At 42.3% G+C, this 12,167-nt stretch overlaps 1 protein-coding gene across 2 annotated transcripts; it reads left to right on the top strand.

The window, feature by feature from the left end:
* The first annotated feature begins 6,876 nt into the window (after positions 1–6,876).
* Positions 6,877–11,828, top strand: LOC306985488 (F-box only protein 6-like). Of its 2 annotated transcripts, none has more exons than XM_079587789.1 (7): positions 6,877–7,271; positions 7,357–7,480; positions 7,747–8,008; positions 9,047–9,161; positions 9,302–9,397; positions 9,496–9,631; positions 10,720–11,828. In XM_079587789.1, exons 1-7 carry the CDS (start codon positions 7,264–7,266, stop codon positions 10,864–10,866), a joined length of 888 nt encoding a protein of 295 aa, XP_079443915.1. In that variant the 5' UTR covers positions 6,877–7,263; the 3' UTR covers positions 10,867–11,828. The 2 variants fall into 2 exon arrangements, with proteins under 2 accessions (XP_079443915.1, XP_079443916.1); XM_079587790.1 differs by having other exon boundaries at positions 6,928–7,271; positions 7,360–7,480.
* The last annotated feature ends 339 nt before the right edge of the window (positions 11,829–12,167 follow it).

Below are 12,167 nucleotides of genomic sequence, written 5' to 3'. Positions count from 1 at the left end.
ATAAGCCAGCAGTCCCTCGCGGACGACTGCTGGCTACAGAAACAAAACACAACACAAACACAGGCCTGTCCTCTCTCGTTCTTCACTGTCGTCGCTCCTCCTATATGCCTCCGCTCCTCCGTGAGAGATACGAGACCGGTGCGTCGCGCAGGTGTCGCTCATCAGTAATCACGCCACCGGTCTCGCGCCGCTCTCACGTCCCTCGACCTCGTCCTGCTCGCCACATACCCCCATCGCCCCTCGCAGGCCGGGGGGTACCCACGAGACTGCGCTCGACTCCCCCCCTCCCCCTCCCTCCGGGGGAACCGATCACGGTGGCCGCGGCCCGTGGGGGTATGGAGAGACGAGGCGAGAGAAAGGAGACGGAAGCATGGAGCGACAGTGACGAGAGAGTGGAGAGAGGAAAAAAAAAATTGGTCCGGTTCCCACAACGCGCTGTCATCTGGTCCTCCACCAGCTGGGCGATCTTCTCCGCGGTGCCTGGCAGTGGCGCTGGATAGCCCTCGGTGGACGGCTCGACACTCCTCCGCCGCCTGGTGGACGGCGACGACTCCTCCGGGTTCGGGCAGACGGCAGGAGTCCCCCGTTCCCTGCTCCTCCCCGTCATGGCGGATGGCAGCAGGCTCCGGCCCACGGCGAACGGCGGCGACTCCTCCACTCCCTCACGGACGGCAGCCGCCCCTCCAGCACCCAGGCGGCCGGCCGCGAGCTCGACCGTCTCCCGGGCAACTCCAGCGCGCCGCCTCGAGCGTCCATGGTGACGAAACCTGCCCACCATGCTCGATGGCACCGCGGATTCCACAGCGGCGAGGGCTCCTTGACAGCACGTTCCTCCTTCTTCCCGGGTTTCGGCACCAGTGTAACAAGGTTGGATGTTATGGGAAGAAGGAGGCGGGAACCGGCGAACATTCAACAACTTTTAATAAATAAATAAACAAATACAAAATGAAAGTATAAGCCAGCAGTCCCTCGCGGACGACTGCTGGCTACAGAAACACAACACAAACACAGGCCTGTCCTCTCTCGTTCTTCACTGTCGTCGCTCCTCCTATATGCCTCCGCTCCTCCGTGAGAGATACGAGACCGGTGCGTCGCGCAGGTGTCGCTCATCAGTAATCACGCCACCGGTCTCGCGCCGCTCTCACGTCCCTCGACCTCGTCCTGCTCGCCACAATATATATAAATGTTCCTTCACTTAAAAGAGCTTATTTATCATAGAGACAATTCTTTCCAATCTCAGTAATATTTAAATCGTATCACAGAGTCACAGTTGTCACCTATAGCGTGGGAGCGACAGCGGGCAATCGAGAACCATCTTGATTACAGGGACTTCAATCTTATCACCTTAACCTTTGACCATGCTTATTTGAAAGAACATCAAAGATGTGGGACACAGAGAATCTTCTCAGACCATGGGGTCTCAACTTAATTAACATACAGACCACAGCTGTTGCAACAAGAGCAACTTCTTTTACATTAAGACCAGGATAAAAGGTTTCGGATTTGGGATGTTCTGGGTTCATTCTGACGCCGGTGAACCCAAGGTGCTTCGTGTACCTTGCCACTGCTATGATGTAATAAACTTCCTTTTTGAGATCTTCGACTTCCACATCATTTTTTTCTTACAGTGACAAGAAGCCTTTGGAGTTTCATCATTGGCAGCTGCCAAGCAACTCCATAGCAACCAAACAGAGTACCCTAGCAACCATTTAGCAAGACGTATATCTGCATCAAAACATCGTCTAGAGATGGGGCTTGGCTCTTTTGACTAAATCATGGTCAACTTTGGTACATCATGCTAGAGTTATGGTAAAAACGTGGTAAATCATGGTAAACTAGTAAATCATTCTAGAATCATCAGAGGTGGGGGACTCGAGTCACATGACTTGACTCGAGTCACAATTTTCAGGACTTGCGACTTGCTTGATTAAAGTATAAAAATGATTTGACTTGACTTTGACTTGAGAACAAGTTACTTGAGACTTGACTTGAAGTGGAAGACTCGACAATGATAACTTATAATACTTATAAACTTGAACTTATAATAAACAAACAGCAATAAAATATATTAAAAAAATAATTATTAATGTGACGTCAGCACCAGCGTCTGTGCCTTAACGCTGCACAATTCAAACCGCGCCAAACATGACAGACAGTAGTCGAGCTCCACAAATAGTCTCGTTTGGCTTTGAACTGGACCGTGCCAATAAAAAAATATTTGCCAGATGCAAAATATATGCAACGCAAAAATTCGACATTTCAAGAACCACAAGGAAAGGTATAGTAATTGTCACGGGGTGACGAAAACCAGGACGGTACTAAGATCTGAGTGAATGCAGTTTAATTAGGATATAGGCCCTATGCACAGCTGCACTACTTCCTGAACTTAAGCAGGGTCCTTTGTTTCCTGTCTGCCAGGATTGGCCAAACTGATTAATCCAGGTGTGTCTGACCAACAACAATAATCAGACACACCTGGATTAATCAGTTTGGCCAATCCTGGCAGACAGGAAACAAAGGACCCTGCTTAAGTTCAGGAAGTAGTGCAGCTGTGCATAGGGCCTATTCCAGTAAACATCCGTTCCTATGCACTGCGAATCTGTTGCCATGGCAGCGAGGCAAATTGCCTGAGTGACAGCAGGTGTGGGGCAATTACAGGGAACGCTGTGAGAGGAACACATGTTCAGATGGGGCTTTAAAAGCAGAGAGAACACAGACTGTGGTGTGGTTCTCCGTTTGTCAGCGGTTTGTTCTTTTTATTGAGGCTGGGCTGTGGAGTGGTGAAGATTGGAACCGAGGAAGAGAAGAGAAGAGAAGAGAAGAGAAGAGAAGAGAAGAGAAGAGAAGAGAAGAGAAGAGAAGAGAAGAGAAGGAGTGAAGGATTTGTCAGCGAAGATCTAAAGAACATCGTCAGCAGTGGGAAGGACGCAAGTGATGAGTATTGGATCCGTTGTTTATATGCACTAACACTGAAGTGGTGGTGAGAGTTTGGAAAGTGTGCGGCACGAGTGAACTATTACACCGAGTGAATTGTTGATCTGACTCCAACTTCTGTCCTCTCCTTGCCGAATGTGATGGTCGCTGCACCGTTCCTCTGCTTTTCCGGGAGCGAAGTCAAACCCTGACCAAGGCGAGATTCGATCTGGTGGAAGAAAGACCGGTGGGTGAGTGCTGGCCCGAATGCGAGTGGAATTGCAGTGTCTGAAGTGATGATTCACACGGTTTGTGCTGTGAAGTGAAATTGTTGTGTGAAGAAGTAATAGAAGTCTGCCGTGTACTCTCCTCCTACAGTCTTCCACCCGCTGTCTCTAAAGAAGGGTTTTTGACAAAGCCAGCGCCCAACTTCCTGCTTTAAGAAGACCGGCTCCGTTAATGCCGAGTGCTTCATATATCGTTGAATTGTAGAACCGTGCTGTGTTGTTCTAGTGCTCCGCCAAGGGAAGTGTTTCGCTCAAGTGTCCTCCCCGCCTGGTGGTCTTCACACACCCCTATTGGAAGCCTCCGCTCTGTTCAGAAGAAGAGAAGGTAATTCGGCTGAATGTTGTATGTGCTGTTGAACTGTTAAGACCGTGCTGTACTGTTCCAGTGCTCAGCCCAGTGAAGCGTTTCGCCCCAAGTGTCCTCCCTGTCTGGTGGTCTCCACATGCCCCTATTGGAAGCCTTTGCCCTGTTCACGAAGAAGAGAGGTATTTCAGTTGAAAGTTTAATACACTGTTGAACAGCCAAACCTTACTGTACCGTTCCAGTGCTCAGCCGAGTGGAGCGTGTCGTTCAAAGCGTCCTCCCCGCCTGGTGGCCCCCATACGCCTCCTTGGAGCCTGTGCCCTGTTCAGGAGGAGAGAGAGAGGTATTCCAGTTGAAAGTTTAATACACTGTTGAACAGCCAAACCTTATTGTACTGTTCCAGTGCTCAGCCAAGGGGTTCGCTTAAAGTGTCCTCCCCGTCTGGTGGTCTCCACACGTCCTCCATTGGAAGTATCGGCCCTCATCGGGAAGAAAGAAGGTACCCCAGCTGAGTGTTCACATACTGTCGAGCAGTTAAACCTTGCCATATCGTTCCAGTGACTCGCCCGCCCCCACACTGGCATACTTACCTGGTGGCCTACCTGGACGGCGTGAGGATTTCCCCTGATCCCCCCTTCAACGAGCCCCCGGCCCGCCACGATCGTTCCTCCCCTCCCGTCCCAGGAGGTCTAGCGACGCCTGAACTGCCCTGGCGGCAAGAAGAAGATTTTAATTAGGACTTATCCAATTGACCACTTTTAATATAATAAAATACTGTCATTTTATTCCCTTGTCTGTCTGGTCCTTGACACGTTCCTCGAGGTGGTTCCCGGTTTCCAGGGGTGGGTGCAGTCTGCCTTGGCCTGCCCCGACCTGTGACATAATCTCTTTATAGTAAGTTTCACTAAGATCTATAACAATTACTAATGTAATGAATTAATATTTTATCTCTGTCATAATTTGGCCTTGGTTGCATATTATGTTCTTTTCTTATTAGAAATGTGACCATATCATTACTGATACGAATTTGACTATAACAGTGGCGTACCCTGAATTTTAATGTGGATGGGCATCTTAAAATGAGCGGGCCGCTCTATATTACATATGATGTAGGCTATAATGTCTGTATTAAATGTGCGTATTTTCAAGTGTTTGTGGACTGCGTGTGGAAACTAAAAAGCATTGCGCTTATACCATAGTCTACTGCATGACAGGCTAATATGGAGGCGCCGATGTGATCACTACAGGGTTCCAGATTGCGCATTTTTTGACAAAGAGCGAGTTAGAATTTGTTGTGGTCGAATTTGTGCGAGTGAGCCGGAGGGAGGACGGAGCACTGCGGATGCCGAAGCCCCAATGTGAGTCTGACCAGGGGTGTGAACCAGCAACCATCGTACTGTGGGAGTTTTTGTGGAGCTTGAGACTAAGGACTGGCTAATAGACAGGGATACTGCCTCCCACCCTGAGCTATCTGTACTGTTGTCGCTGATTCAGCCCAGTATAATGCCGGAGTCATCATCCTGTATGAATAGTGATTCGTCATCAGTGATCGCGCCCAGCCTCCCTCTCCCACCCTCACTGCAGAGCCATTTGTTATTCAGATATTCCTCTTCAAAAGAAAAAGTATCAGCTGTATGAAAAGTGACCAACATTTGGTTTTTGACCATTGAAAATGTTTAACAATTTACTCATGAAGCCACATTACGATCCCAATATCTCTGGAATTAAACCATATAGGGCCTTCATGAATTAAGATACCAAACTTCAAGCAAAAAAACTTCAAGCAAAAAAATGTTTGTCACTGTTACCATATAATGCAACAAAGATAGCGAAATTTAACAGATCTAACTATCAACCTATATCAATCTTTGTGTAAAATTAAAATAAATGATGCTGCCCTCTTTCTAAAGTAATTTTTTACTCCCTCGTTGGCTCCAAATCTCAGATGAAATTTGTAATGTTGTCCCCCTCTACAAAATAGTGGATTAATATTTTGGCTTTCATAATGTTTGTCTTCAGAAAAAAATATTAACAAAATCTAACATTTGAGCTGGGGAAATATATGGTTGACTTGAGAAGAAAGACCCTCATGTCAAGTAGTCATTGAATGCATTTTGTGCCAAAGCAAATGATCCACAGTTTTGCCCACAGACTGATGTTGTGTGAAGAGTTTTGAAAAGTGTCCCAAGTATATAGGAATGTGTCTATATAGCAATTGTAAAAAATAATATCTAAAGGCAAATTAAACTTCAATCAAGTCAGTATCTGAAGTGACAAACAACTCAGTCTTCTATAGGCTACTCCAGATGTTAGGTTATTCATAATCCTCTTCAGTGAAGTCTCCGCTTTCTCGTGTCCTGGTTGGTACATCAAAATGTTGAAAAGTTAGGACACCAAAGCCAATTGCAATCTTTTGCAAATGTTCCTGATCATTGATGCCATAGTGAAATACCATATTTACAATAGTACTTGTCACAAATGATTAATATTCTGCAACTGCAAGTGTCCAATGAGATGGCGCCCCCATGACGATAAAAAACGAACCGATGTAGAATAAAATATTTTAAATAAATGTATGGAGAAATGACGCAATCAGCAACGCAATCATTCCTGGTATTTTTATGATAGTTTATTTTATGTATATTCATCAACATAAAATGCATTTATAGTAAGTACAAATAAATAAATAGTAAATCAAACACACCAATAAATTGGGGTTAAGGGGTACAAAGCATGTACAAACATGGATCTTTTCATTCATCTTCCAATAAACCAAATATTCTTATCAAATAATGTATCAAAAATCAACATTAATGAAAAGATTCAGCCTTTTTGTTTTAAAACAACAAACATTTTTTATTAAAATATTTTCTCATAGAAAGCACACCTTTCAGTATTTCAGATCTTATCAGAATGAATCATTGTAGAATTAGGAAAATTACTATTTAGGGATTTTATAAACACAATAAACGAAATAATACCTAAAGAAAAGTTAAATACAACATTTTGATTAGACAATGATAGCCTACAATGATGGAAAAAATACACAGACTAATTGGGACAACAAGAAATCATGATTTTCAGCTGTATTATAAGATGCTTTTTACTGAAAATATTATATTGGTAGCCAATGGCCTGTAACATCATGTAATCCATGACAATGAGTAACAAATTCTTAAAATAATGAAAATAAAAATACTTTTTTACATGTGTACACCAAATGTACCTGCAATTATAGAATCACTCAGCTAGCAAATTCACACAAATCAAGTTTACACCAGTTTACAACAATCCACTTAGAGCTGATTTTGCCGCTCTCGCCGGCGGCGGTGTGTGAACGTACAGTTACATTCATATCCAAGAATCGCCCCCACCCCCGCCCGTTAGAAAACGCCCCCAAATAGAGAACGCCCTTTTTTGTTCCGCAGACACCGAGAACCCGACCCGTATGCATTCGTCACAGTTGTTGGCGTGACGTTTACGGTAATAGAACTTTCGATTTGGAATCTCGATAAACACGTGTTTACCGGTATAAGGATCATACTGATTCAGCGGCGTTTGAAGTCTAGAATGCTGCTAACTTGTTACGTGTGACTAATAAGGAGATATCTAAACTGGAAAGAAGTATATATAACGGATCAGCTCTGACAGCGTCAGCCGGTAGCGAGTCGTCTGCCAGATATATTTCAGTTTTCCAGAAGTGTCCTGCTGCAATAAACAGTCGTTATCGCTGGTTAGAAGATCGGTCTGACATAAATAATGCGAAGGTAACTTAGCTACTATTATTTGCGTTGTCTTTTTTTTCTGTAACATTGTCAGACTTTGAAATGTAACGTTAACTTCTTTTACAAGTAGGTCCAGACGCGCAAAAGTGACTTATAGATATCAAATGTCATATACAAAATCAAGAATGGGTCATTCACAGAGCGGGAACATTCATGTGACTTCGAGGAACTTTGAACCCAGATCAGACTCAGTAAGTTTTTGAGTTTTTTGTTCAGTTAAAGCCAGTTGCTATAGAGAATTAACATCATATTATAACTTAGCAATGTTGAAATTGACTGACTTGCCTTATGATAAGTCAATCATTGTGGACCAGCAATAAACCAGATGGTCATACCATCTTAAAATGTTCTGGGTGGAACATGGTAGCAAATAGCAATGATCAGCTCGGACCAACTAACAGCAACCATGTACCACAGCTGGATCTAAACTGAAAGGTAATCTTTCTTCCTCTGTCAGTGCACAGTTCTGCAGCCAGATGTCCCTCTAGCTGTGGTTGAGGAGATCCTACTGAACCTGCCTGAACATCAGGTGGTGCGAGTCGGTCGGCTGGTGTGTCATGAGTGGAAGGAGCTGGTGGACAGTGCTGCACACTGGAGAGAGCGCTGTCGGAGAGAGGGGATCCAGCCCTGTGATGCTTCCAGACACCCAGAGGACTGGCGCCTGTTTTACTTTTTAACTAAGCAACGACGAAACTTGCTCAAGAATCCCAGAGCAGAAGGTGAGCCACTGGACTGAAAATAAGTAATGTTTTAATAAACCAGTGCACTTCATATTCTGGGCTGTTTCCCAGAAGCATCGTCAACTTAAGCTGATCATAGAGACCAATGGTTTTTGCAATCTGTAGGCTTACGATGCTTTTTTGGAAACACAGACCTGGAATATTGCAGTGTTTGCAAGGCAGCACTGTATTGATATTCCTCAAAAAATCTATTTTCGTATTAACATGTTCCAAACTGTTAAGCCCCGTTCACACCGCCAGCTACTTTGTCGCTGTCTGTCGCTAGTCTCTGTAGTGTGAGACGCTTGTGGGCGTTCCCAGTGCTGTCGCTCTAATGTTATTGGTAGACTGCACGTCTACTGTACATCTTAAGTGATATATAAAACTAAGATATCATTATAATTTGACTTGGAATTAGGCTTAAAATAATTAAAAGTAACATTATGCAGTTGGAGAGTGTTGTTATATTACCACAGCAGTGCTCAGTGGATTAAATCATTAACTATAGATTAACGATCGATCAATCAACAAATGAATCTCACTCATACTGTCATACATTACTAAAACGTCGTTCAAATTTGACAAATAATACATTTTCTTGTCCCTAATATTCAACATAATGCAGGGGAAACTGTAAAATGTACTGCAGCAGTGCTAAACTTGCATCATACAATTACAACACACAAACTATCAATGTATAAATTAAACTCACTAAGACTGTCGACAGTTTCTTTTCCATGCATCATTATATTATATCCATGTATGTGGTTACTGTCAAATCATATAAAACTGAAATCGCTCCGGAACTCTATTCTGTCTTGCCTGCACTCGAGACGGTGACGTGTGCTCCACTGACAGTAATAAGTCCTAAAAAATGATTTACTCATCATTTACAAAGACTCTTATATCTATAGGCTTATATGAACCTCTGGTACTTGTGTTGTAATAAAAAATCAAATAAAACATTAACACAGTATTCGTTTGCCACTGTCACTTGCTCCATTTATGTAACGTTCTCCTCTCTGGTGGTCTGATTAGATGAGTTCAATGGATGGAAGATTGTACAGAATGGTGGTGACTCCTGGGCAGTAGAAAATAATTCTGTAGAAGTCTCAAAAAACACAGTTCCAAAATGCTTTGTCACCTCTTACAGGTAAGTTTGATATGACTGTACTTCAGTTGAAAGTTCAAACTGAAATTATTTGCATTAAAATACAATTTTCATTCAGTTTAACCAATATGACAATAGATTAGTCTGAAGCCTTCTTTGATACCTGTAAACTTTGCCCTCAGGTTATGTTTGAAGCAGCAGCTGATCGATTTGACGAAAGAAGGTTATAGTGGTGCTTTCATGGATCACCTGCAACCTCATATCAAAATATCAGACTGGTGAGCATTTGCTCAAACTCTCATGTCATGTTACTGTACCAGTGGTTTATTTATTATACCCGATAAAGTATAATTTGCAAATGTTTTGTCTGCTGCAGGTATGCCCAGCGCTGCGATTGTGGTTGTGAATATCAGATCTGTGTGGAGTTGCTTGATCAGAAGAAGAAACGCATCTATACCTTTGAGCCTGAACCAGTTTTCTTTCCACAGTGGAATGATACGCAGTGGTGTGAAGTGAGTAGAAGAAAATAAAATTAACAATCAAATTTGATCAAATAACTACGGAAGAGGATTAGGGCCAGGCAATAAAAAAATAAAACCATCTCGAGATTAAAGTCATTATAATGCGAGATTAAACTCGTTAAATTTCGAGAATAAAGTCGTTGTGTTTCGAGAAAGAAAATCTTTAAATTTCGAGTAAAAAGTCGAAATACAATCTCGAGAATAAACTCATTAAATATCGAGAATAAAATTATTGTTTCTAGAAAAAAACTCGTTAAATTTCGAGAAAAAAGTCGAAGTAATTGTGAGAATAAACTCCCTACTGATAGAGGACATGGCATCTTTTGACTTTCTTGCAGTAACAAAGATAGAACATGGTCTAGGTCGGCTAGGTGTTTTTAGAAGAAAAAATCAGTCCAATTTACGCGATGTACTCGCTTTTGTCCAACATGAAATTCATCGAGGTTTCGTGGTTTCCCAGGATACGCATTATTTGTTGATGCTCAAGGTGTGGAATTACGACGAAGGAGAGACGCTTGAGAAGACGCCACTTGCGCTGGCCCAAATGCACTCTGGCATATGGACAGCTATGATAAATTAAAACCGTACAGCATTGGTATTAGCTGTATATGGTTACAGTCGTTACATTCTGTGGATGGAGGCGTACACAACCAACAACGATTAATAATGCGTCTTATGGTATCCTGGGAAACCACGAAACCTCGATGAGGTTGATATCAGTATGCAATGAACACTGATCGAATGCGTTATTCTCTACATTTAATTTCGACTTTTTTTCTCGAAACACAATGACTTTATTCTCGAAATTTAATGAGTTTATTCTCAAGATTGTATTTTGAGTTTTTTTCTTGAAATTTAACGAGTTTTTTCTCGCAACACAACGACTTTATTCTCGATATTTAATGAGTTTATTCTCAAGATTGTATTTCGACTTTTTTTCTCGAACTTTAACGAGTTTAATCTCGCATTATAATGACTTTAATCTCGAGATGGTTTTATTTTTTTATTATTGCCTGGCCCTAATCCTCTTCCGTAAATAACTGTCATTCTCACTATATATATTTTTACAATTATTTCAGATGACCCATGTCTTTAAGGATTATGGACCTGGAGTTCGGTTTATCCGTTTCACTCACGGTGGGAAGGATACCCAGTACTGGGCAGGCCATTATGGAATACGGGTCACTAACAGTAGCGTGGAGATCTGTCCTGCAATGTTGGGTTAGAGTCCACCTTATTCGAGTCCATAAGAGCTGTGTCGAGTCCAACAAAATATTACTCCATGTCATTAAATCAATATCTTAGGCTTATTTTAAGCATGTTTTCCTGCTGAGCAAACTAAAAGTTGCCATGTAGGCTAATGGAAGTTATGGCCGACTTGACTTCTGTATTGCGACATGTTCTGATTTCTGATGTGAAAAACTATAGAGCATGACTTGACTGTATCATCGATATAAATTCAACTGGTAACTAATCATGTAACTTTAGTGAATGGAAACAGCGTATTGGGACCTGAAAAGACGAAAATGCAGACAGCGTGCAAGTACCCAATTCAGTTATCTTTCACATCTTATTGAGTTTGAACAATTGAAAATCACTTGAATGTTTAAACCTCAAGACCTAAAAACACATGCAAATGATAGATTTTCGTGACGATGCAGTACTGACAGTCACGAATTTCAACGACAGCGCTGGAATTAGTTGCACTCGGAAAAAAAATTTCGCGTCCCAAAGGCTTAAGTCAGAGGCAGGTCCGAATAAAAATGCTTTAGAGTCGGTGACGTGCAAGCTGGACTCGGGAACCCCAACTCTGTTTGAATTTGTCCTTTGTTATGAGAAATGCTATTTTATGAAATGGTGAGCTTAAAAAAGCCTTAAGAAAATAAGTGCATCTCTAATTGTTGTACATGATTTGAAGATTGTCATAATCATTCTGTATTTATTTTTGCACAATATACTGTATAAATAAGCATTTAGCTGTTCATATTTAATTAAGCCTTTCTTAATTAACAATGCCTCCTCCTTATCTCCCAAACATTGTTGCAGTGAGACTCAGATTTTAAGGAGGGCCTTCATTAAGAGACATGTTTCCATAACATGAGTTTATCTCTAATAATGTTACATTTATATAGCGCTTTTCACAGCACTCAAAGTGCTTTACATAGAAGGGGGAATCTCCTCAACCACCACCAGTGTACAGCCATAGTGCGCCAGAACACCCATCACACACCAGCTTACTGGTGGAGAGGAGACAGAGTGATGAAGCCAATCAGTATATGGGGATGATTAGGAAGCCATGATGACAGAGGCTAATGGGCAAATTTGGCCAGGATGCTGGGGTTACACCCTAATTTCAGTGGGCAACCAGTCTTGGGCTACAAGACCAGATTGTTAATATTTAATTTAATGTATAATTGCACATATAAATGTAGCAGTGGGAAAGACATGTTAAAGGGCCATGTTTGACAAAAAAGAGAAAAGGGGATTTTTGACCATTTTCCCCTCAATCCCAAAGTTTATCCTAGTC

Source organism: Phoxinus phoxinus (genome assembly GCF_949152265.1).
Source record: "Phoxinus phoxinus genome assembly, chromosome: 18".
In the NCBI taxonomy this organism is placed as follows: Eukaryota; Metazoa; Chordata; class Actinopteri; order Cypriniformes; family Leuciscidae; genus Phoxinus; species Phoxinus phoxinus.
Note: the sequence above shows the minus strand (reverse complement) of the source record. Positions and strands in the feature narration are given on the sequence as shown.

Bases quoted from the DNA above. Each gene is read 5' to 3' on its own strand.
- LOC306985488 (XM_079587789.1), top strand. The intron at 9,162-9,301 runs GTAAGTTTGATA...CTTTGCCCTCAG, and splicing joins TGCTTTGTCACCTCTTACAG to GTTATGTTTGAAGCAGCAGC. The intron at 9,632-10,719 runs GTGAGTAGAAGA...CAATTATTTCAG, and splicing joins ATGATACGCAGTGGTGTGAA to ATGACCCATGTCTTTAAGGA.